At 47.3% G+C, this 25943-nt stretch overlaps 1 protein-coding gene across 3 annotated transcripts in view; it reads right to left on the bottom strand.

Moving 5' to 3' along the window:
- Positions 1–25943, bottom strand: part of LOC144733928 (guanine nucleotide exchange factor VAV2-like) — a 235553-nt gene that overhangs the window by 40904 nt on the left and 168706 nt on the right. For all 3 annotated transcript variants that reach the window (XM_078615947.1, XM_078615948.1, XM_078615946.1), the window contains exons 9-10: positions 11830–11929; positions 2386–2481 (exon numbers count right to left, since the gene is read on the bottom strand). In XM_078615947.1, the coding sequence (XP_078472073.1) occupies positions 2386–2481; positions 11830–11929 (196 nt within the window). The remainder of the gene's footprint in view (positions 1–2385; positions 2482–11829; positions 11930–25943) is intronic.

Here is a 25943-nt window from a genome sequence, read left to right on the forward strand (position 1 = left end):
GTCGTAAGCACGCAAGCAAGCAAGCAAGTGAACTTAATATAAAGGATTTAAAAATACACTTAAATGGAAGGCTACATTAACCTCGTGCGATACGTGCCATGACATTCGTGGTGTGAGTGTGCGGCTGCTTTTTAATGCCCACAATCCTCATCCGGATACGACACCATTTCCCGTCTGGCACTTCACCTTCTTCTTGTCCACATCGCAGCCAAGATAAACGCGGCCATCAGACATTTTGCTGCTCGCTTTCCCTTTTCATTTCCTGCCTTTTATTGTGGATTCTTTTTCTCTCTCTCTCATTATGTTGCAGTACACAAATACGATGTACGGTGTTTTTACAAAGCATATGATCATGGTGTCTGGGCCACACTCGACTTTGCTTTCTGTTATCAATCATCGAGATGCAGTGGATTCTGCAAAATACTTTCATATCCTGGGCTATATTAGGCTTAAGAATGCAATGCCGTATTACACATCTCATACATTTTAAGAAGTTCCCATTAGCTTCACTTTTTAACGTATTTTTAAAAAGGTTCCTAGACTGCTTTGTGAGCCTGCGAGTAGTTTTGCTACATTACGAACAGCAGACAAAGACAAAGATCCCCCGTAGAGCCGTAACAGACTGTTGGGGCAGGTGCTGTTAGCGAGCACCTGTGAAGGCTGGAATGATACGCGAGGGGTGGGTGGCCAGCACCACGCCCGACCGCCTTTGTCTCCCTCGTGGCCATGTTTAAACACCGCACCAGGCACTCATTTGAAGCTGACTCGACCTAGGAAAGGCCCAGGACCGGTTCAGATAATCGTTACTGGTGTTGGCCAGGAGCGGGAATCGAACCCGGGTCGCCAGGTTCGTAGCGCCGCGCGCTAAACGCTACGCCACCGCAGCAAACGGCAATGCAACACAATCCATTGTTGTATTGTACTATGCTACTTGCCCTCGGCAACCCTAAAAAATTAACCCCCCATGACCTGGCACGGTATTGGGGGAAGCCCAAACCCAGCAAAGCAGGCGGACTGATACGGGGCCATAAGGGCACACGTGAGCAGATGGATGTGACTCGTCGTTGAGACCATTGTCCATCATATCTCCATGGACAATGGTCAAACAATCTCTCAAATCATGCACAGGATTTTCATTTGCAGGTGTGCCCTGTTAAGCTGGTTTCACGAGGATCGATCCGTCGCATTATTTTGCATTTTGCTCCGAGAACAAAACATTTTGTTCGTTTTTACGATGCCCCTGAGCAAAACCACGCGGTCAACTTTATATCCCAGCTTGCCAATAACACGTACAGCCCACGAGCAATGGGAGTTGCTAGTTGTCACCCAGACACCCGGTACGTGTGATAGTTTTAAATGCAATTTCCTAATCCTTCAATTGAGGAACACCACTGAGAGAGGTGGATGTCCCTCGGCCCTATGAAGAGATCTGCTGTGGCACTGCGATTGCCGAGTGCTTGGATTGGGAGCCCCATGTGTACAATGGGGGGTAATCCTTACAGACGGTGTTCAATATTGAAGTGACGGTTGCCAACCAAAAAAAATCAGGACACACCGTGGGAATAAAAAACGTGTCACGATTTCGGTGGAGTGCCGAGAGCTTCGTGTGAATGCATCGTCTTGGGAGAGTGTATAATTTCACAGCTGTAAAAAGCTAAAGTTTTAGTGATATGGATTTAATTTTTTTTTTAAGTCACCGTATTTGTTTCAGTATTCTCTCTGGATAATCCCTAGAGACGGAACATCTATTATTGAACTATTACACTTTTGATTTTAACAGGTAAGAACCCACTGGGCTATAAATCTCTTTTTCAGAAGCGACCTGGCCACAAATGATAGCTCAACGAAGAGCTTATGATCATGTGGACATTTATAGCAGCCAAATACCAGAGGTGTGGACTCGAGTCATGTGACTTGGACTCGAGTCAGACTCGAGTCATGAATTTGATGACTTGCGACTCGACTTGGACTTGCATAACAATGACTTTGTCCCACCTATGAGATGTGGACTCGAGTCATGTGACTTGGACTCGAGTCAGACTCGAGTCATGAATTTGATGACTTGCGACTCGACTTGGACTTGCATAACAATGACTTTGTCCCACCTCTGCCAAATACTGTAAGTGCGTGTTTCAAAAAATGGAGGGAAAAATCCAAGCGACCAACAGAAGAACAAGCAAACTCCAAATAAACAGTCGTCAGTATTGGGATCGAACCCATGACCTCATGTACCGTGAGTGTCCAGGATACACGCAGATGATTCCCCAGGACCTCCGCCTCAAGAGAGCGTGATCCTGGAGCAACCCGGGCAGGTGGAAACCCTAATTGAAGCAAGAACCCGCGCACGCACGCGACCTCGGTGGTGTCTCGTGGGCAACGCCTGACCTTGAGCAAGAGGTGATACTTCAGCACCCTCTGCATCGGCACGACGAGAAGGTCACGCAGGGAGAACTTGCCTCCGTTCTCCTTCGACGTGCACTCCTGCCGGGGCAGAAACAAACAAACAAAAACGGCCGCGTCGATTACCCTGGTGCGATGTCAACAGCGGGGAGAAGAAGAACCGCACGGCACGGCGATGGATCACGTTCGACTCTCAACGGGCGCCGATCAAGCGGCTCCATTACGTCTCTCTCCTTTCGTCAGGTCGGCACGCGAGCCTCGCCCACGCTTATGGACGGCACTGCGTTTTTATTTCTTCTATTTGTTTTACTCTCGCCGTCATCTCCAGACGCCGGCAAAGATGCGTTCACCTCGGCAGAAGCGCATTTCGCTTCGTGCCTTCATGCTATATCTCCGATTAGCAAGGTTGGCTCCGCACGGTACGAAAGAAGTTCAACACACATGCGCATAATTGCCATCGGCAATCGCAGCAACAGCTGCCAGGATCTATATCCTGCTGGATGAGGTCCTGGGCACTCCATGTCGATCGTGGAGGTTGTTTGACCATACTTCACCAGGCCGGTTAGTGTGGGTGTGTGTTGGTGAAGTGTGTACTGATTTCGCACTGTACATAGCCAACCGTGCTCATCGGAGGTGGGAAGTTGGGAGTGGGGAGGGCAGGAAATGTTCAGACGTCACTTTTTAGTGATGTTGGCCTTGGCCAGGAATCGAACTCCGCTAACCAGGTTCAACGTGTGGTGCAATAGCCACTGCTCCATCCCCTTATATGCACACACACCTTTATTTTTACAGAGTTGTTCATCAGAAGCCTTACACCTATAACCCAAAGGGGCAGCAATAGAGACATTTATTTTGTGGATGACGGTGAGTGAGAGAGGTGCAACATCTCTTGGACCGAGTCAGGTGATAAGAGGTCAGAGACAGAGGAGTTTCTAACATTGAGCTGCATAGGAAAGGGGCCGTCCATAAATGACGTCACGCACCTAGGGGGGGGGAGGGGGGTCAGACATTTGTGACGGGAGGGGGGGGGTTGAGAAATGTGACGTCACATCAAAAGGCGCAACTTTAAATAAATATAAACAACACGTTCTACTTAATTAAATAATTGTTATAACAACACTAATTTTGATTAATTTTAATTATTAACTATTTGATTATTTAAATTTACTAAGGTCACCTTTGATTTATTCCATGAAGGAGCATTTGGCTTCTCCATGGGAGAATGGAGAAGCATACATTTAGTTTTTGGAATGATTGTTATTAAACATTTTTATTCTAATGATTCTACCAGGGCTTTTAATTCTGTGGAATGAATATGTGATTGTTATAATTGTACTCTCCATTTTTCTTCGTTCTACTACAAAGTTTCAAGTATGTTTTTATAGTTATAATTACTTGTAATATTTTATAATTATGAGATAATTTCAATATAATATTCTGAACATCTGCAGTTTTAGTTATACGTTGAATATTTTCAAGTGAATTTGATGCTAAATTTCAGCTTTCCAACAACTCCTTTTTAACACGTGTTTTAACACAACATCAGAGTGCAGCGCCACATTAAATACGCACTATAATGACAATAGTTTAAAATCATTTGAAGTACGTTATATTTTCAAAATTGAAATATGATTTTTGGGGGGCAGAGCTTTGTGACGTCATATTTGAGGGGGGGGTCTGACTTTTTGTGACGCCGTGTGACGAGGGGGGGAGGGGGGTCAAAAATCGGCCAAAATCGCGTGATGTCATTTATGGACGGCCCCTAAGGAAACTAAGAGAATTATTGCATCCTGCAAGGAGACATCCACACGTAGTACAGATCATAAGCCGAGCCCAGAATCAAGGCAAATAGCTCCTGAGCGTGATGCCACAACAGTTTAAATATCAGAGAGACGAGTAGGTGACAGACGGACGAAGATACTTTCGACGATAGCAGTTTTTTCCAAAGTGGCATGGGACAGCGAGCAGATTTGCACGGCGTTTTCACTTTTAGAGTTGTGCATTTGACATCAAACACAAATCATGAGTAATGCATCTATTAGCGCATAATTGGACCCGTCCCAGCATCTGACTCATTGGCTCTTAGCTCGAGCCTTCGACCACAAGACCGCAGGGAAGAGCAATTCCCCCCTCAGGTATTTGCTTCCGTCTGATCTCGCTGTGAACTAGTTAAGCGAAGACACATTTTTCGCCGCGGTTTTCGTTGTGTTCTGCAAAACCATTTTTTTTTTATCCCTGGTCAACATCTCAGAAATGATCGCACGCAGCACCGGGGAGTCCTTTATTTTTTTTACCATTTTCACAAGAGGGTACTGAACCCAAGAACCTTGGAGGGGGCCGGCTCTGGGTGATGACACGGCACATTAGGCCCAGGAGCCAGCATGGCCATCGCTGGCCGATCCATCACAGGGCGGCACGCGACAGAGTGCCACCAACGAGCGGCCGCTCCGAAGCGAGGGGAAGGGCGCCGCTCCCCGGCTGGGGAGGAGACGAGCACTGGGCAGAGGACACTGCAGCGCTGCAGCCGCTGCCGCCACTGCCGCCACCGCCCTCACGCAAGCAGCTGCTGCCTCTACCACCTCGTTAGCATCTCTACCATGTTCTTGGTTCTTTCGGGAAAGTCACGTAGATAGAAAAATATATATAAATAATAAAAATGTATTCAAATAGAAAATATTATTTATTATTTGGTTTCTATCTACGTGACTTTATCAAAATAACCAAGAATATGAATTCCTGCAGTCACGAAAGTTTTCAGTAAAAATTCATCTCACTATGGTGGCCAGATGTTAATTGTGGAGACATTTCTAGTCACGCCACTGTGATAGTGTGAGGGCCTCCATGAGAGAGAGAGAGAGAGCCCTACTTGGAGGCCCCCCCCCCCCTCTAGAGGTGATTTTGTCCACTCTGCCACACTGGCCACACGTACTGTTGGAGTTCGCGGTGTCTCTCTGCAACGTGGCCGCGTGGATTTTTCTCCGGGGTTCTCCGGCTTTTCCCCTCCACATTTAGAATGAACGTCAGGCGTTTAGAGTATTTGGCTGCTGAACATGCACACGTGGTAAACCACTTCGTGGTTTACCACGTGTAGCCAGTTCGCTTCTGAAAGAGAGATACTTATCTCAGTGGGCCTTAAGTGGTAGAACAAATGTTTGTAAAAAAATTACTTTCGGTCTGCACAACAGGTCATCCGTAACAATTTGCCACGTGCGTTTATCGACGGAAGTATTTAATTGGCGATTGATACTAACAGCAGTCCCCGTGCCAGGCCGGCAGAGGGCAGCAGAATGTCTGCGGGCCGTGATGAGACAATGGGAGCTCGTAAACGTCTCCAAGACATAGTGATACTACTTCATCATCACATTTTATTCATAACACTGGTCAATACACTTTTCTGGCATAAGGTATTCCAACAGTTTCATGGTAATTTCGCGTAAAATCAATGAAAATGGGGTATGCCGATAGCATAAAAATGAGATGTGATAGAGCAAATCTGAGATCAGATTTGGAATCAGCATCCTGAAATTAGTCTAAAACAGCTGCAAAAGTCCAGGCCAGAAAAAAAAAATTTGTTGACGAGTGTAATGGTTCATCCTTAGATGAGTAAGAGTGGGTGCCCCTTCTCCCCCCGGCCCCCCATTGCAGACAGATGGGCGGAGCTAATACAGAAAGGCTTTCAACCTTAGTTGGAAAGTGTGAATAATAATAATGATGCCCCTTAACTAGGGACTGCTCACTGAGTACTGAGATTGCTTTAGGAGGGGCTCCAGCTTTGGGAGGTTTGGCCAATTCCATTAACGAGCGTCGGGCACGAGTGAAAAAACTAGAGAACACGGAGAAACCCCGCTACGCGTGCACGCAAGTATGTATGTTGAACTTTTTTCGCACCGTACGTAGCCAACCGTGCTCATCGGAGATCCGGCGGAAGGACAACAAACTAAATATAAAAAGCAGTTCCAAAGAAATTACTTTTTAATTTTGAATTAAAAGTGCAAAGCTCCAGCGGCTTCCGAATATCGGAAGGAAGAGCGTTCCAGACGGCCGCAGAAGCGCATCTCAAAGCCCGATGCTCGGGCGGGTAAACATTCAAAGCTACACACAGACACACTCAGGAATCCATTGATATGCTGCCACGTCCTGACCTCTGTCGCAGCCCAGGCTGACACATTGCCAGGCAGTCTCAAATTTCAAGATCTGACAAGATGTGGTGCATTCGAGGCTCAATGAGTCATAGCAACGAGTGTATGTTTAAGAATCGCAGAGGGGGGTCTTCGCTGTCTGTCTGTACAGCCAGCCCGTGCAGTGAGCGCAGGTGAAGACTTTGACGTGTGTGCAGTCTTTTGGACGAGTCAATAATTACCTGACAGTCACGTATACAAAACGGAATATGACGCCGCTGTGGGTTTAAGTCTTTCCAAAGTCAAAGCGATGCTCCGCCCAAATAAGTACAGGGGGGGGGGGGGGTCAGGAGGAGGGGTTTATAATTTCTTGTTTGTAGTCCTCAAGCTGCTGGTGGGCACTGACATCTCCTTGGCATCTACGCGTCAATCCGTGTGGACAGCCAGAGCGGGGCTTCCCACGTGAGCGCGACATTTTTTTTATCAGCCCCCGGATGAGATGATTGTGCTGAGTAATCCCATCCCCCCCCTCCCCCCCAGCCAGTACTTGAACTCACAACCTCCGCATCGTGAGTCACTTGGCTCCAAGCACTGTGCCAACCAGGCCAGCTGACTTTCCTCTCGATTTCACCGTGACGAGCAGCAGGCAGTGAAGACAATTTCCGTCGCAGGACGGTACGTCTACTTTCCCATGTCACGTCTGAAGTCCACTCCACACCCGTGGCTTCCTGTGCTGGCGAAGATCGCTGCAGCCAACATCCGACGTGTTGCCGCGACGATCCGGGAGCACAACAAGATCGTGGGAAACTTCGCCCTGCCGCTCCACCAAGACATAAAGGAACCTCCACGCCCTCGGCTTAAATCCAGGAAGCCTTTCTGGGTAGGCGCCTCCGCTCCTGGCAGCTGAAAATAAAGACACCGGCACTCGACGGTCTGAAGGGTGGCACGGCTACGAACGTGGGAAGCAAGAACATCATTGAGGACCCGACCGTGGAAGTGCCGGGATTCTCTCTCTCACGACGGCTGTGGACCACGCTGAGCCGGGCTCGGACGCAGCGCGGGAGATGTTCGGCGTACACGTTGTTCCATAAATGGAAAATCAAAGAATCGCCAATATGCGACTGTGGTAAAGCCTAAACCATCAAACACACCACCGACGAGTGAGCCGCCCACGCACACCCTGGCGGTACCGGTGCAATCCGTACAGTGTCTACTGCCGCCTTGGATTGGTTGGAGGACAGTTGCTTACATGCCATACGAAAGAAGAAGAATGTCATATCTATGTGTCCTGCCTCGACCAACCAGCACGATCTCCCACGACTTGCACAGCATAGAGAGGCCCGCATCCAGCAGTGGACTGACAACACTGTGATGCCTGGGCGGACTGTCGTGCATCTCACACGTGCGTTTCGTGTGCCAGCTTCCACAGAGACACCTCGAGTCAAAAGTCGATGCACCTTTGTACTGCACTGATGCTGCTTGAACATTCCTAGTGCTCTGAAGAAGGCCCTTTGTGTCCTAAACATCGGCCTTCCGTGTATGAGAGTGCTTCAAGGCGAACACGCACTTTTAGTTTCGGAAAAAATGTGAAGTGCAGCGAGTGAAATGGACCACATTCTTCTGGGTATTCCCACTGTCACCCACATGCATTTGTCCCATCTGAGTGCCGCATTCGTGAGGGACACGTACGCAACCATCTCGTTGACATCTGCTTTGACGTCCCAGTCACTTTGTCTACTGACTCAAGTTCATTTTTAAACCTTTTTCATGCACTCACACTTTTTGCGTGAGAGGCACACATGACCATACTATGCAGCCACCCGCATGTCAATTTAAGACGTTTTGACATTCTCAGCGAGTCAAATCGCATGCGATGGGGTAAAGTGTGGGTAGGGGAAAACTAAACTAAAACTATTTTTATTTCACCGGGTAAGGCCCAGTGAACTATATAAGCTCTTTTTCAGAAGTGACCTGCCCACAAATGATAGCCCAACGAAGTGGCTCATAGTGTGCAAATGTATAGCAGCCAAATACTCTAAACGCACGTTGATTCTAAGTGTGAAAGAAAAAACCGGAGGAGCCAGAGAACATCCACGAGCAGAGAGACGTACAATCTCCAAATATACAGGAGGTGTTAGGGTCGGGCTCGAACCCTTAACCTCCTGAATACCAGGCGAGGTAGTTAACACATCGCCACCACGGCGCCCCCACAACTCGCCACTAGAAGAGAAGGGGCTCTGTGACAGCTCCCTCGAGTGGGGGCCATTCCCTCCGCAGTGGCATCGACAAGCAATCGCAGGGGCTGCACTTTCACTCTCATCTTGACGTTTCCCTTCACGAGAAAATTCACGACGTGACCCTATCCACCACTTCACGACACACTGTACCAGAGCCACCTTGGAAGCATCCACACGCTGCCTTTGCACGGCTGTGATGTCACTCTACACAGGAATTGCCAGAAGAGTTCCTAACCAGCGGTCAATCCTGACAACAAAGCGGAGGGCCAAATTAAGAATCCGCCGGAGAGAGAGTACGTCGACCACGGAGACGGAGTGCTGAAATCAACTCACGTGCAGGTCTGACCATCATGTCGCGAGACCGCAATAAATGGCGACAACTTGGGGAGTCCTTCAACCAGTGGTGGATTAATCATGGCTCCCTGATGAAAATTATGTTTATTTACCCAAAAACATAGGTGGAAAAACGATAACCTTGTGAAGGCAGGGTGTGTGTGAATTTGGGGAGTGGAGGTATAGTAGTTAGCGCGCTGCGCTATGAACCCGGCGACCCGAATTAAATTCCTGCTCACGGCCAACAGCAGTGACGATTATCTTCACCGATCTTGGGCCTCCCCTAAGTCGACTCAGCCTCAAATGAGTACCTGGTGCGGTGTCTAAACATCGCCACTGGGGAGACAAAGTTCGGTCGGGCGCGGTGCTGGCCACCCACCCCCTCGTGTGCCGTGCCGTGCCGGCCTTCACAGGTGCTCGCTAACAGCACTTGCCCCAACAGTCTGTGAAGGCTACACGGGAGGATCTTTGTCTTTGAATGCATCGCGCTTTGCGGCAGCCCAGACATTATGCACCTCCACACACAGCAGCGGCGAGCTCGGGAGGAGGGAGAGGTTAATGCTGCCAGGTAATTGCAATGAATAAAACACGACGGGCCATAAAGGGGAGCACCGCTCGGTCAATAGCGCGGGCTGGGCGCGAGCACGCCGGGGAAAAGGACATCGCAAAAAAAACCAAAATGTGCAAGCGCGGCTATTCTGAACGAGCATCCCGAGTCAACGTACGTACGTACATACATACATACAACGTACGTACGTTGTATGTATGTACGTTGTATGTATGTACGTACGTACGTTGTATGTACGTACGTTGTATGTACGTTGTATGTACGTATGTTGAACTTCGATCGCACCGTACGCAGCCGACCGTGCTAATCGGAGGTGCAAGGGACACTGCTGCCACGGGGCAATGGCTCGCACGCCGGACTTGCAATCCAGAGGTCGCGGCAGATGAACACAAAAACAGCGGTGCAAGTCCCTTCAATGCCTCCCCACCGCTTCTGAGTCACCCGGCTGTGGTGCAAATTGGTGACGTCGCAGGTAGTCGATGGGCTCGTTCGTGCGTGGTGGTGTAAAGTGTTGGGTGGTCCCACCTGAAGAAGTAGGCCAAATAACCTCCCGTGTAAAATCCACCCGCAGTGGTGTGAGCGAGTAATTGCAAGGGCTGCCCCTTTACATTTGCACCTATCTTGAGTCAAACACATTTGTGTGCTCTTACCTGCAAAAGGCCATTCCAGTGAAATTGCTGATACACAGATACCTATCGGGGTGGAGTAGTGGCGCTATGGTTAGCACACTGCGCTATGAACCAAGCGACCAAAGTTAATTTCTTGGTAATGGCTAACACCAGTGATGACGAAGCTTAACGGACTCACGATGAGATGATATTGACGAGTCTGAATGAATACTAAGATAATACAGGAACATTATTACAGACTTCGTGGCATTCAGAGAGTCCAAAAACGATCATTGGACATATGTAAAAATATCTACCGAGCTTGAACGAATCTGGTAAAAAAAACTTTATTGGAAGCTTTCGTGACCGCAGGAATTACTCTTTGGTTCTTTCGGTAAAGTCACGTAGAAAGAAAATTAATTAAATAATATAATACGACGTTTCGATTGCAACACAAGCAGTCGTCATCAGGTAGAACTAAATTTGAGAGAGAGACACAACACAGACACGGAGACACACAGACAGACACACAAGCAGAGAGAGACAACACAGAGACACACAGAGAGAGACACACAACATATACACACAGAGACCCAATGCCTCTGTGTCGTGGCCTTATATAGAGAGGGGGGGGGGTAGAGAGAGGTGGGTCTGCTGGAGCAGAGAATTAGCATGTCTATGAGAGAGTTATGTGGAAATCCACCCCGAAGCGACCGAGGGAGAGAAAGAGCGAATGGACCTATGAGAGCCTGGTACATTTTAGAGAGAGAAATAGGCAGTTTGAGGAAACAAAATGTAGCAATTTTTTGGGAAATGTAATGCAATGCAACACAGAGAGTCGGCTAACACACAGTTAACGCATAGCCTGGTTGATTACCTTCTCCAAAGATTGCTAAAATTATAAGTTAAGTGTGAAATTTGACAAACAGAGACACACAGAGAGATGTGTGGGAATCCACAGCGAGTCTGGTAATATTGTGCGCCCCCTTCACGAGTTCACGCTCACACGCGATGTCTACAGACGAAGACGTGGCTAAAACTCCACAGGTTACCGGTGACTAAGCACAGACTACGAGCAAAGAGAAAAATGTTGACACCGGCTCTGGTGCTGTCAATATACAACTTGCGTTAAAACTGGGGTCATGGTACAGGGTGCTAATTGGTACAGCGCCACTCCAAAGACAAAAACAAAGATTCCCCGTATAGCCTTTACAAAATGTTCGGGCAAGTGCTGTTAGAAAGTAGCAGCTATGAAGGCCGGCACGGCACACAAGGGGGGGTGGGTGGCAAACACAACACGCGGCCGCCTTTGTCTCCCCAGTGGCGATGTTTACACATCGCACCAGCTACTCATTTGAGGCTGAGTCGACCTAGGGGAGGCATAGGACCGGTTCAGATAATCGTCACCGGTGTTGGCCGTGAGCGGGAAATGGAACTCAGGTCGCCAGGTTCGTAGCGCAGCGTAGCGCTCACCACGACACCACCGCTCCCCGTACAGCGCCTCTCCCCACGCACATGCATGCGCGTTCACGTGTCCACGCGTGCAAAAAACCGGGGGAACGTACGTCGAGCTTGTTCTTGAAATCTTCCCGCGTCTGCAGCAGCCGGTTGATGCACGTGTGGGCTCCCTCCAGCTGACTGCAGTACCTGCCGTAAATGAGCAGCCTGCACGCACAACGACCAGCACGGCGAGGTAGGGTCAGAGACAGCGAGCGCGCCGACACGGCAACCGCGTGCGTAGATAACAACACACAAAGGTGTGCTCCGGGTAAACGACAGAAACATATGGCCCCCACATTGCATGTACAACGCTCTCCATGCCTCGTCTGCTCCACAGCTCCAAAGAGAGTTGAAAATGTGACCAATCCCCCACCAGTCAGCGGCGAAACAAAGAGACGACCCTAGACCAGTTTCGCTCTCATTATGACTCGTCAGTTACGGCCGAAGTCGTCAATGTTCAGCGTCGCCTTGCGCCTCCTGAAGCCAAGGTAACGAGAGGGCCTGTAGCCAGCGATTTCCAGTTGTCATGGATTTTCCCAACACTTACAGAAGGTTGGAATTGAATCAAATTGTCACACTGCTCCACTTTTGAATTCCCTCGTCACTTTCGTAAAAGCTTGATAAACCTTGCTCGATACAATAAGCACATAAACTCTTCGATTTAAAGCTTTCGTGACTGCAGGGATTCTTATTCTTGGTTCTTTCGAAAGAACCAAGAATATACATCAACTCTTGTTTATTACACCTTGAACAGCGCCGTACGCTGCATGCGGCTTTGGCATTTTGGGCCTTCGGGTGCGGTGCTCATTAATCGTGACTTGAAAAATAAAACGGGGTGTGTGTTCGTATACAGCATGTGACACATGCGCAGACAGGCGTAGTTGAACGATTAACCCGCATTGCAAATTGACGCATTTTCACGCTTTGACCGAGTCGCCGTTCCTCCGTCGTGGTGCGTGCAGCGCCACAGGTGGCTGCACGGGGCTCGTGCGATGAACCCATTACCGACGCACGTATCCAGATTGTCATTATTCATTTTGATTGGTGAACTAATGAAATTGTCATACAACTTCTTGACACACACACACAAAATGAATAAATGACTTAGAAATCATGTCGTCAATCAAAAACCCCGCAGCTTAAATTATTACGAAGAGTTAAATTTCGATTTAAAGCTTTCGTGACTGCAGGGATTCATATTCTTGGTTCTTTCGGTAAAGTCACGTAGAAGGGAAACAATAAAATAATAAAATATAAAACAATACAATTCTCACGACGTTTAGATTGCAACACAAGCAATCATCAGGTGTGAAAACCACAGCAAGAAATGTATTTTATTGTTTCCCTTCTACGTGACTTTAGCGAAAGAACCAAGAACATATCACGAAGAGTGTTGATTTTTTTTTCCGGTTCGAACAAACAATTGGATGCCATCATCTTTCTTTTTTTTTAGGGGGGGGGGGGGGGGGAGTTCTTAAGCCAGTGCTCGGAATTCCCAATAACCAAGTCGAGGCCCAGGATGTCTATAGGCCCACCACTGTTGACTTCTTACAAACCGGGGAGACATGGTGGGCTGAGGAGTCAACGCCCCAAACAGGATTTGAACTCTCGCACATCCAGCCGAGAGTCGCGGGGGTGCCATCCCCGGGGCCGATTTAATACGAATGCCCAAACGTGCGCTCGACATGATAATTCCGCGCTCATGTCCCCCCACAGTTAATATTTCTGGCTTCGTTATCAGACCGAATCGAGAGACCATATGCGGCACATTACAGAGGTGATGAAAAATCCTCGCCGACCATTACTTTTAACTCCCCCACCCCACCCGCCATCATGAAAAGCAATCTTGCTCTGGCGCTATGAAATGGGAGTGCCAGTAGGTTTTGCATTCGGGCTCCTCTCAAAAGTAGCCGAGATGTTTGTGGGGGGGGCAGGGAGGGGGCGGAAATCCATTGAAGCAAAACAGTTCCTTAACGGGACATCGATGCCCGTGCAAGCAGCCCTCATTAATGGGGCCTTGTTCGTCTCATGGAGGCCACGACGATTATTATCTAATGCTCTGTTTTATACTGATGGCTATTGACAGGCAACTGGGCCACCACCTCTGGCTGGGAAGGCCATTTTCTCTGGATGTCACGTAAATTGCCTTTTTTTATTTCTTCGCCGGGATACAGGGGATGATGGGAGGAATGCCTGCAGCCCGGCGAAAGGATCAACATTGACAATGTCCGGCCCGGTGTAAATCCACTGCTGGATGAAGGCCTCCCCATGCCGTGTCGGTTATGGGGCTCGTTGAAACCGTACTTCACAGCAGGCCAGTCGGCGAGGGTTGGTGATGTGGGGGGGGGGGGGACCCAAGGAAAGGTTCGGATATCCCTCGCCACTGATGGTAGCCATGACCAGGAATCAAAATTAGACTTCGGTCGCTCAAGTCTATGCTCACAAACCCGCACTGACGAGCAATGGTGAAGTATGGTCAAATAGTCCCTCCCCCCCTGCGACCCGCACGGCGTGGGGAGGCCCTCGTTCAGCATGTGCGTGCGGTAACCACTGCGCCACTGCTGCCCTGATAATGAATACATGATTTCAGGGTGAGTGTCATGTAAATACATGTGCACGAACAACGCAATCCGTTACACGTTTCTTTTTTTCCCTTTCCCCATTCCCTTTGTGCTCGTTTCGCCTCGACGAGGCTTGCAGCGGATGCACTAATTTATATTCGTTTCGTTTCTCTCCCGTGCTCCGGAGGTAGCCGTGGACTGGCACGATGTGAAGCGCCAGGTGCCCAGGGGTAGCGAGCCAGCTGCGCCAGAAGCCCACGCCTCTACTGCCGCCGCGCCGAGCCAAGGTCAGGAGGTAAAGAGAGGTTATCCACAGCGTTTCACAAGCAGCGCTGCTTAGGGGCCATCCATTGAGTACGTACGCAAAAATCTGTCAAAACTTGACCCCTTCCCCCCCTCCCTGTACACACGCGAACTTTTTACACCCCCCCCCCCCCCCACCTGCGTACGTACGCTTGACGCACCACCCCCCCCCCCCCCAATCGTATAGAACGGCCGATATGTAATCCACGCAGAAACGATCAAGGATTAATAATATGAACGTGTTTACGCAAACAGATAGTCCACGGCCGGACTATCTAACTCATTTGAAGGCCAATGCAGACAAATAATTATCGAGGCTTCACCCCCCTCCCCCATTTCCTATGCGTACGTTGTCAGTAGACCCCCCATACGCAAGCGTACGCATTTGGGTTAACCCCCCTCCCCCCTCCATGCATACGTACTAAATGGATGGCCCTTACTGCAGACGTACCGTGCAAAGACACATACCCCGCGTGCAGCGTTGAACAGATGGGCCAAGTGCCGTTAGCGCGAGCACGTGCGAAAGCGAGCACGCCGCCACACAAGGGGGCGGTGGTGATCCGCACCAAGCCCAGCCGCCTTTGTCTCCCCAGTGCCGCAAGTACTCATTGAAGGCCGAGTTGACCAGCGGAGGCCCGGGAGCGGATCAGATATTCATCGCCGATGTTGGCCGCGAGCCAGAAATCGAACCTCTGTTCGTCTGGTTCCAATCGAAGTGAACTAACCGCTGCCCTACCGTTCCCCCCACTTAACATCCATACACATGCACACATGAACACAAGCGACAGTCAGAATACACACACGTGTATATATATACAGCCCTTTGTCGATCCAACACTGGGTGAGGGCCTCCCCACACCACAGAGAAGCAGCTGCCGATAATGCGTTACTCCCAAAAGGGATTTGAACTCTCACATTGAGTGTACTGCCAGAGAGAGCACATCTTAGCTGGATTGTATATTTTAAAATTAAATAAAGACTTAGAAATAGAGATATAAGCCTTAGCTTCAAAATACTAATGAGAGATTTATGTATTCTATGGATTTTTATGTAAAAGCAAACGCCTTATATTTCACTATCCCCAGTCTAAGTGTCATATCTAACAAGAGACTTTGCTTCATGACTGTTACTCGGTTTATTGGCTATCGTTGATGGGCAATCTTAACTTAAGTTCAAGTTTCAGAGTAATTCATCTGTTAAATAGTTACATTATAGCAAGTAAAGTTCACCGTAACACCCTTGAAACTTTCCTCTGGTCCTTATTTTCACTAAACCTTTGACAGGCCCTCAAATCAAACATGCATGCGACATTGAAGAGTTTCGCTTTTAGCGAGCGAAACATATGGCTGTATCCGGCGCTAATGGCACGCAGTTCACTCTGGTCTAAAAAGTAAAAGCATTGACTCCTAAAGCTAACTTTGCCATCGAAATTAACCCTGCGTGCAGACGGCGGGTTTTACACTAAGCCGCAATGCACAATCTCTGGGTCATGACAATTCCGTTTGGCGGATCGGTTTAATCGCGTGACAGCTCTGTTTTGAAGGCATCCTGGTTTCCACCATAGGAACGTGGAATTTTCCCATCACGCGACTCGGGTGAATATTAATGCCACCCCCACGGCTCGTCGCAGCAGGGGGACGGGCTTTGTTTTCACAACCACATCGCAAAATGTGTTTGGAGCAACTTGCTTATGACATCAAAACACATTCTCACGAACTGGACGTAGCAGCGACCGGCACGAGGACTTAGTGTGAAGTTGCTTTAACACATCCTGCCCTAAGCAGTACGCGCGATTATACTGAATGAATAAAGCGAAAGGTGAATGCGTGCTGAAGTGCTATTCGAGCGCGTAACCTAAATCCGGTAATTACAATCAAATTATGTTCGCAAAATACACCTTTGTTCCATTGTAAAAATTTTATGTTACATTTTATTTCAATGTGCAATTTTATCGGGGGACTGTGTGTTGTTGTCTTGGTGTGAGGTCTGGGACTGTTCTTGCTGTTGTTTTTCTGCAAGCTTAGGAATTGGTGTACTTGCAATTTGTTATTATTTTTAGTGATTTGCTTTAATTTCCTGTACTTTGCACTAATCGTTTTTTTGTAATGTTTGCTGTTGTAACTTTTTGACCCACCCCTTCCTGGGCATCTGTGAAAAAGAGCTTCATAGCTCATCGGATTTCTCCAGGATAAATTCTGATTCTGATCATCATTGGTCCAGTTACATCGCTGACGTCTTGATTCTCTTCCGTCTACTCAAATCAAACAGCCACATACGTTGCGAATTGTGAAATGTTGGCGTGAGGGCACCTAAGTCAATTTCCCCAACTCCCCACCCTATATTACCAGGTCAGCCAATCAGTGAATTCAGTCAATCCTATTACATACGGATATGGCCAATGTCCATTGTTCTTCCTCGGTGCACGGCAGTCTCTAATCACATGACTGAATTATCTTTCGTCTCGTTACAGTCGGTCACACGCTTGGGTCTCTGGTGGGCAGCAGTGGTCGCCATCGTCACGCTTGATGAAATGTGTCCACTCACAGTCATCGGTGACTCAAATAACATTTTAAAAAATATATCCACATTGATGATTATTTTCCTAACTACATCCATTAACAAAATTTAAACGGTGTTTTTTGTTCGTTTATTGTATTTTGTATATATATTTTATCTTTGAGCAGCCCAGGCAGAGCGATAAAGCGAACGTAGCAAACAGGCCGAAAAGTTCATACGAGGGAGAGAAAAACAAAAAATAGTGAAACAAAATCAAGCAAAGCAAAATAACGTACAAAAAAGCACAGAGGCAGGTTTTATCAGTAGCTGTGCACCAGCGGGCTCTGGGAAAATGTGCCCCACCACCAGCTCAATAGGTGGAGATGCTTGACAAATGAAGCACAGGCCAGTTAATTATCTGAGCCCTCCCGACAAACAGCCGCAGAGCCGCTCGCCACTCCATCACCAACCTCCGCCTCACAAATTGGATTCAAAGGGCAATTCATCTTTTGGCCCATGCCTCTGTCTCCCTCGCACAGCCCTCCGTCTCTTGCCCGCTTTCACTAGATAACGCTTTTTTTTTATCGCCCCCCCCCCGTGCAAAAAAAATATAAAAGCCGCAGCGGGTCAGACGCGGTGTTTCATTAAAACCCTCATCCGAAATGTCCACGGCGCCGAAGTTAAAATCCTGAAGTCGATTTTTGCGCATTGATATATAGCAATGGGCGGGCACTCATGACAATTAATTGTTTAAATTAGGCAAGAGGTGCCGCGCAAGAGGCTTTGTACACATTTAATGAAAGGGATATTTCTCCATGCAGATTAAGTTCCTTCATTGTACAAAGATGAGCGCTTTGGCTACCAGAAATGTGCAAAAGAAACCTACCCACATTGAATATTCTGCTCATCACTATTCTACGTTTAATAATAAATGTATTCTACTTTACAGCCCTTCATCCAATTTAGCATTAGATAAAGGAGTCCTCAAGCTGTGTCGGTCTTGGGGTGTTTTTAACCATACTTCAACACGCTAGTCACCGTGTGCTCGTGACGGGGGGGAGGATCCAAGACCAATTCAGATTTTACCGTCGTTTGTCGTGACCGGGAATCGAACTCAGGTTTCCAGGTTCATAGCGCGATGTGCTAACCCCCACTGCTCACCGCTCCTCCCCGTTCTCAATTAAAATATCATTATTATTTTTATTTCAGCAGGACAAAGCCAAGAGTATCCTCAATACAAGTGGGCCAAACGACCATTGGGACATGGCTTATTACCATAAAATTAGCATTCACCTTCCCTGGTCGACAAAATCTAAACCTCCAATTATCTCTATTAAAGCACCGCGAACAAAGGGAAGCTTTTAATTCCACGTGCTGGTCGGACAACTGACGCACGGCTTGTAAAGTGTCATTGGCACAAAAAAAATGAACCACTGCTGTTATTTATTGACTCGCTTTTACAATTCGCGTTCAAAATGTTCGGCGTTCGGAAATTTGCCGTAACCTTGGACGGCGCTGGAGGCCGTGCCGCGATCATGTGACACCGTGTCGACAATAACATTTCCGAACGGAGCACGTGTGGCACGCTTCATAAATTGCGCACGTTAAGGCCACCCAATGTGCCACACACTGGACCCGCTGATGTGCACAAAGGACTGATGGGCTGTCATAGGAGCTCGCGCGAGTGCGTACCTGCTCATGTATATGCATACGACACAAAGACAAAGATACCCCCCCCCCCCTATAGCTTTCAACGGAGTGTCGAGGCAAGTGCTGTTAGCGAGCACCTATGGAGGACAACACCACACATTGGCCGCCACTTTTATCTCCCCAGTGCTGATGTGTTACCAAACTGCCTCATTTAAGGCTGAGTCAATCTTGGGGAGGCCCAGGACCGGTTCAGGTATTTGTCACTGGTGATGGCCGTGAGCAGATATCAAACTTGGGTCATCGGGTTCATCGCGCCAAGCACTAACCGCTGCACTGCAGCTCCCCACACAACCGCATAAAATACACGTACACGCGCACACACACACACCCATAAATACATAAAGACAGATATATAGACACATAAAGATACACACAAATGCGTGCACACATACACACACGCTGAGATCGCATGTGCTCGTGTGCATCCATATGATACCGATGCATTCATACACATACATACAGACGGACAGATATAGAGACGTAAAGATAAGCACCAGTCCATGCAAATACATTCATACAGACACACATACACACGGACACACACAAAGACAAAAAATCCCTCATGTAGCCTGACATTCTGTGTGAGCAAGTGCTGTTGGCGAGCACCGATGAAAGCCAGCATGGCACACGAGGGGGTGGGTGGCCAACACCACACCTTGCCACCTTTGTCTCCCCAGTGGTAATATTTAAACGTTGCACCAGGTACTCATTTGAGGCTGAGTTGACCTATGGGAGGCCCAGGATTGATTCAGATAATCATCACTGGTGTTGGCCGTGAGTGGGAATCGATCTCGGTTCGACGGGTTCGTAGCGCAGTGCACTAACCACTCTGACCCACATACATACAAAGACAAATATCCCCCATATAGCCTTGACAGACTTTTGGGGAAAGTGCTGCGAGCGAGGACCTATGAAAGCCGGCACACAGACACACATATACAAGCACACATGAACACAGATGCATGCACATGTGCCTTAACACGGATACGCACACAATCACACACAACCCAATTTGGTGGTACCCAAAAGTAGCATATGCTGCTTCATTAACCTCTTAACCTTCACCATTTACTTCCTGGCCACAACGCATCTATTACGGCTGAATCCTATGGGATTTCTATTGAATGCCCGATATAGATTCCACGGGAATTTGATTCTCCCTGTAGGCTCCTATAGGATTCATTCAGGATTATCCCGGATGTCTGTTTCAATTTCTCCACATTATCGCACACATCGATGTGGCACTACTCAGTGTTTTCCGTGCGACATTATCACTTTGCCGTAGTGTAATGGTTAGGACACTGGACTTGCAATCCAGAGGTAGCCGGTTCGATTCCACCTCCCGGTGCGGCAGTTAAAACAACCGGAGCGAGCTCATTAAATTCCCCTCACCACCGCCCCCCTCTCTCTACCTGGCAGCATAAATGGGTGCACAACAGTTAATCCATTGGTAGGTAGTGTGTGTTTGTGGTAGGGTAAAACGTGGGGGCACCCCTCATCTCTTTCTTACGACCACTAACAGAGCTTTCTGGAGCTTTCTAGAGCTCACCTCGACGGAAAGCACTTCCGCCGGCAGTGGTGTCAGCAAGCCGTTGCAGGGCTGCACCTTTGCCTTCTCCCTTATTATCGTGCCGAGAATCAACTGGGCCATGCGTTGCGCTGGATCGCTTGCCCGGGTTTGCACACAACCGTTTTCGGCATTAAAAAAATAAAAGGTCGAAGCCAGGAGCAGGGGCAGAGGACAACAAACCTGTGGGATTCTGCGGAGACGAGAGAACAGAGTGAGCGCCTCATCGTGTCAAGGACAACTCAAATATTCGGAGCGTGTCTGGCAGAACACAATGCACCCAAAAGCCTCGTTCGTGTACCCCCCCACCCAAAAGGACAATGCATATATTATCATAGTGTGTTTTGTTTACATCTTGACTGCAAGTATTGTGATTAATGCAGACATGAATCCTTGTAAAAGGTTTCAGTTTTGTTGCCAGAAAAAAGGGGGAAAACCCTATTATTATATTTTGGTACTGGCAAAGGAGGTCTAACGATATATTTATTGTTCCTTTTTTATAAACAATATCCACTGTTAATTAACATGTTTCCAATATTCATGTGGCTTAAAAAAAAAGCCTGAGAGAAGTCGTGGTTTTTTAAATTAATTTTTTGCAGCATATTTTCCTAAAATGTATTTTAATTGCGCCATCATTATCGCGTAACGAGACGAAGAATTAATTTGGAAATCTTCCAGAGCAGGGCAACCTTTGTGTTGAACCACGGCTGGAGAAGAGGGCCCTTTATTATCTTCTACTGCACGTGTGGTATGTGACACTTCTTTCGCGCCGTACGTATCCAACCGTACTAAACGTACGTGTGTACACTGAAGGGCCTGCGCGTTTTCCCACACATTTTTTAAATGGGATTGTTAAATATCACTCGCAGCAACATTTTTCATTCTCAGAGCCGGAATTTATTTTTCGGCAATTAAAGTGCCGAATGTAATTAAACACGACGGAATTTTTGGTGCAGTCCACAAGTGACCAGCCTGAGACCATCGATTCATAATACTTGAGGCCAGTTTACTCAATGCTGGCTACGAGGATCGGAACCACAGGATCTCAGCGGTGTCTGACCTCAGAGTCACACAGCCACCACCTCAACATAAACATTTCGTTAAACTATTCATAATCTGGCTGGAGTAACGCCACAGAGCAATACAATCTCAAGTTCAAACGAAGATGATGCACGTACGTTGAACTTTTTTCGTAACCGTATGTAGCCAACCGTGCTAATCGTAGGTGCGGGAAAATCTACAAAATACAAATCTACCAAATAAATCTCTCGACTTGTAAATGGTTTTGCACATTCCCACGAGAGGGCTCAAGAACCCCTCAGTGGACCTCTTCAGTAATCATGCATCTTCAAAATTACAATGCTGCAGTGCAAAAAATAATTGTCATAAGACTCTCAAAAGCGCGGCAATCAGCCAGGCCGTACAATACAAAAGACGGGCAAGAAAAATTGCAGAGAGATTGGTTTCATAGAATAGCCCTCAACTCCAGTCGTATCACTGCAGGTGTCGCAACAACTGCTGACTAAACAATACAGGGGTTATCACAGAATTGTTTGATTCCATCTCCGTGTTTGTGAGATTGTAAGGTCAATGGCATAAACGGTTTAAATGTCATAGAGACACCGGCGCGGATGGTATTGATTTTTTTGGAAACATGGCAACCATTTTTATAGTCGTCAAGACTTTTTTTTTTTAAATCCACCGAAAAAGAGGTCACAGATTTCGTACGCTGAGCGAGTGCGCTCGGGGGAGCACAGGAATTGTTGGTGAGCAAATCGACAACCCCTGGCAACCGGTAGGATTTCCAGCCGAGCGTGTCAGCGGATAAGTTAACTGGTACCTTGTAACTGGCTAACCCCTGTACTAGTAAACTTAGCCTGCAACGAACAAATCTGTTTGTCAATGTCCCACGCTGGCTTAATCACGTACAAACCGTGCGTATCTTTACCCTAAATAAGCAATGTACGTATACAACCCTTTGTCAATGCGCTCCTAGGCGAGGGCCTCCGTGTGCCGTGTCGGTCCTGTCGGTTATTTGGTCAAACTTAGCGTCTGGTAGTGGGGGTTGGATGTAGGCACGGAGCGTAGACGCGAGAGCGTAGAAGTACAGAGCCAGGAATAGCAATAGATATCGCCAGGGTGTTTCAGGAGAATCGAAATGTCTCGGGCATAACCAATTATGGCGATCGCAGCACAATTACGCACATTCGGAATCAACACGACACCATTACTGTGTACGACATCATTACTGTGTACGACACCATTACTGTGTACGACATCAATACTGCGTACGACATCATTACTGTGTACGACACCATTACTGTGTACGACACCATTACTGTGTACGACACCATTACTGTGTACGACATCATTACTGTGTACGACACCATTACTGTGTACGACATCATTACTGTGTACGACACCATTACTGTGTACGACACCATTACTGTGTACGACACCATTACTGTGTACGACATCATTACTGTGTACGACACCATTACTGTGTACGACACCATTACTGTGTACGACACCATTACTGTGTACGACATCATTACTGTGTACGACACCATTACTGTGTACGACATCATTACTGTGTACGACACCATTACTGTGTACGACATCATTACTGTGTACGACACCATTACTGTGTACGACACCATTACTGTGTACGACATCATTACTGTGTACGACATCATTACTGTGTACGACATCATTACTGTGTACGACACCATTACTGTGTACGACATCATTACTGCGTACGACACCATTACTGTGTACGACACCATTACTGTGTACGACACCATTACTGTGTACGACACCATTACTGTGTACGACATCATTACTGCGTACGACACCATTACTGTGTACGACATCATTACTGTGTACGACACCATTACTGTGTACGACATCATTACTGTGTACGACACCATTACTGTGTACGACATCATTACAGTGTACGACACCATTACTGTGTACGACACCATTACTGTGTACGACATCATTACTGTGTACGACACCATTACTGTGTACGACACCATTACAGTGTACGACACCATTACTGTGTACGACACCATTACTGTGTACGACATCATTACAGTGTACGACACCATTACTGTGTACGACACCATTACAGTGTACGACACCATTACTGTGTACGACACCATTACTGTGTACGACATCATTACAGTGTACGACACCATTACAGTGTACGACACCATTACTGTGTACGACACCATTACTGTGTACGACACCATTACAGTGTACGACACCATTACAGTGTACGACACCATTACTGTGTACGACACCATTACAGTGTACGACACCATTACTGTGTACGACACCATTACAGTGTACGACACCATTACAGTGTACGACACCATTACTGTGTACGACACCATTACTGTGTACGACACCATTACTGTGTACGACACCATTACAGTGTACGACACCATTACAGTGTACGACACCATTACTGTGAACGACACCATTACTGTGTACGACACCATTACAGTGTACGACACCATTACAGTGTACGACACCATTACTGTGTACGACACCATTACAGTGTACGACACCATTACTGTGTACGACACCATTACAGTGTACGACACCATTACAGTGTACGACACCATTACTGTGTACGACACCATTACTGTGTACGACACCATTACTGTGTACGACATCATTACAGTGTACGACACCATTACAGTGTACGACACCATTACAGTGTACGACACCATTACTGTGTACGACACCATTACTGTGTACGACACCATTACAGTGTACGACACCATTACAGTGTACGACACCATTACTGTGTACGACATCATTACAGTGTACGACACCATTACAGTGTACGACACCATTACAGTGTACGACACCATTACTGTGTACGACACCATTACTGTGTACGACACCATTACAGTGTACGACACCATTACTGTGTACGACATCATTACAGTGTACGACACCATTACTGTGTACGACACCATTACTGTGTACGACACCATTACTGTGTACGACACCATTACTGTGTACGACACCATTACTGTGTACGACACCATTACAGTGTACGACACCATTACTGTGTACGACACCATTACTGTGTACGACACCATTACAGTGTACGACACCATTACAGTGTACGACACCATTACTGTGTACGACACCATTACAGTGTACGACACCATTACAGTGTACGACACCATTACTGTGTACGACACCATTACTGTGTACGACACCATTACTGTGTACGACACCATTACTGTGTACGACATCATTACAGTGTACGACACCATTACTGTGTACGACACCATTACTGTGTACGACACCATTACTGTGTACGACACCATTACTGTGTACGACACCATTACTGTGTACGACACCATTACTGTGTACGACACCATTACTGTGTACGACACCATTACTGTGTACGACACCATTACTGTGTACGACACCATTACTGTGTACGACATCATTACTGTGTACGACACCATTACTGTGTACGACACCATTACTGTGTACGACACCATTACTGTGTACGACATCATTACTGTGTACAACACCATTACTGCGTACGACACCGTTACTGTGTACGACATCATTACTGCGTACGACACCATTACTGCGTACGACACCATTACTGTGTACGACATCATTACTGTGTACGACACCATTACTGTGTACGACACCATTACTGTGTACGACATCATTACTGTGTACGACACCATTACTGCGTACGACACCATTACTGTGTACGACAGCATTACTGTGTACGACACCATTACTGTGTACGACACCATTACTGTGTACGACATCATTACTGTGTACGACATCATTACTGTGTACGACACCATTACTGTGTACGACACCATTACTGTGTACGACACCATTACTGTGTACGACATCATTACTGTGTACGACACCATTACTGTGTACGACACCATTACTGTGTACGACATCATTACTGTGTACGACACCATTACTGTGTACGACACCATTACTGTGTACGACACCATTACTGCGTACGACACCATTACTGTGTACGACATCATTACTGTGTACGACACCATTACTGTGTACGACACCATTACTGTGTACGACATCATTACTGTGTACGACACCATTACTGCGTACGACACCATTACTGTGTACGACATCATTACTGTGTACGACATCATTACTGTGTACGACACCATTACTGTGTACGACACCATTACTGTGTACGACATCATTACTGTGTACGACATCATTACTGTGTACGACATCATTACTGTGTACGACACCATTACTGTGTACGACATCATTACTGTGTACGACACCATTACTGTGTACGACACCATTACTGTGTACGACATCATTACTGTGTACGACATCATTACTGTGTACGACACCATTACTGTGTACGACATCATTACTGTGTACGACACCATTACTGTGTACGACATCATTACTGTGTACGACACCATTACTGTGTACGACATCATTACTGTGTACGACATCATTACTGTGTACGACACCATTACTGTGTACGACATCATTA

The sequence above is a fragment of the Lampetra planeri genome, chromosome 49 (genome assembly GCF_965212315.1).
Source record: "Lampetra planeri chromosome 49, kcLamPlan1.2.h2, whole genome shotgun sequence".
NCBI classification, from domain to species: Eukaryota; Metazoa; Chordata; class Hyperoartia; order Petromyzontiformes; family Petromyzontidae; genus Lampetra; species Lampetra planeri.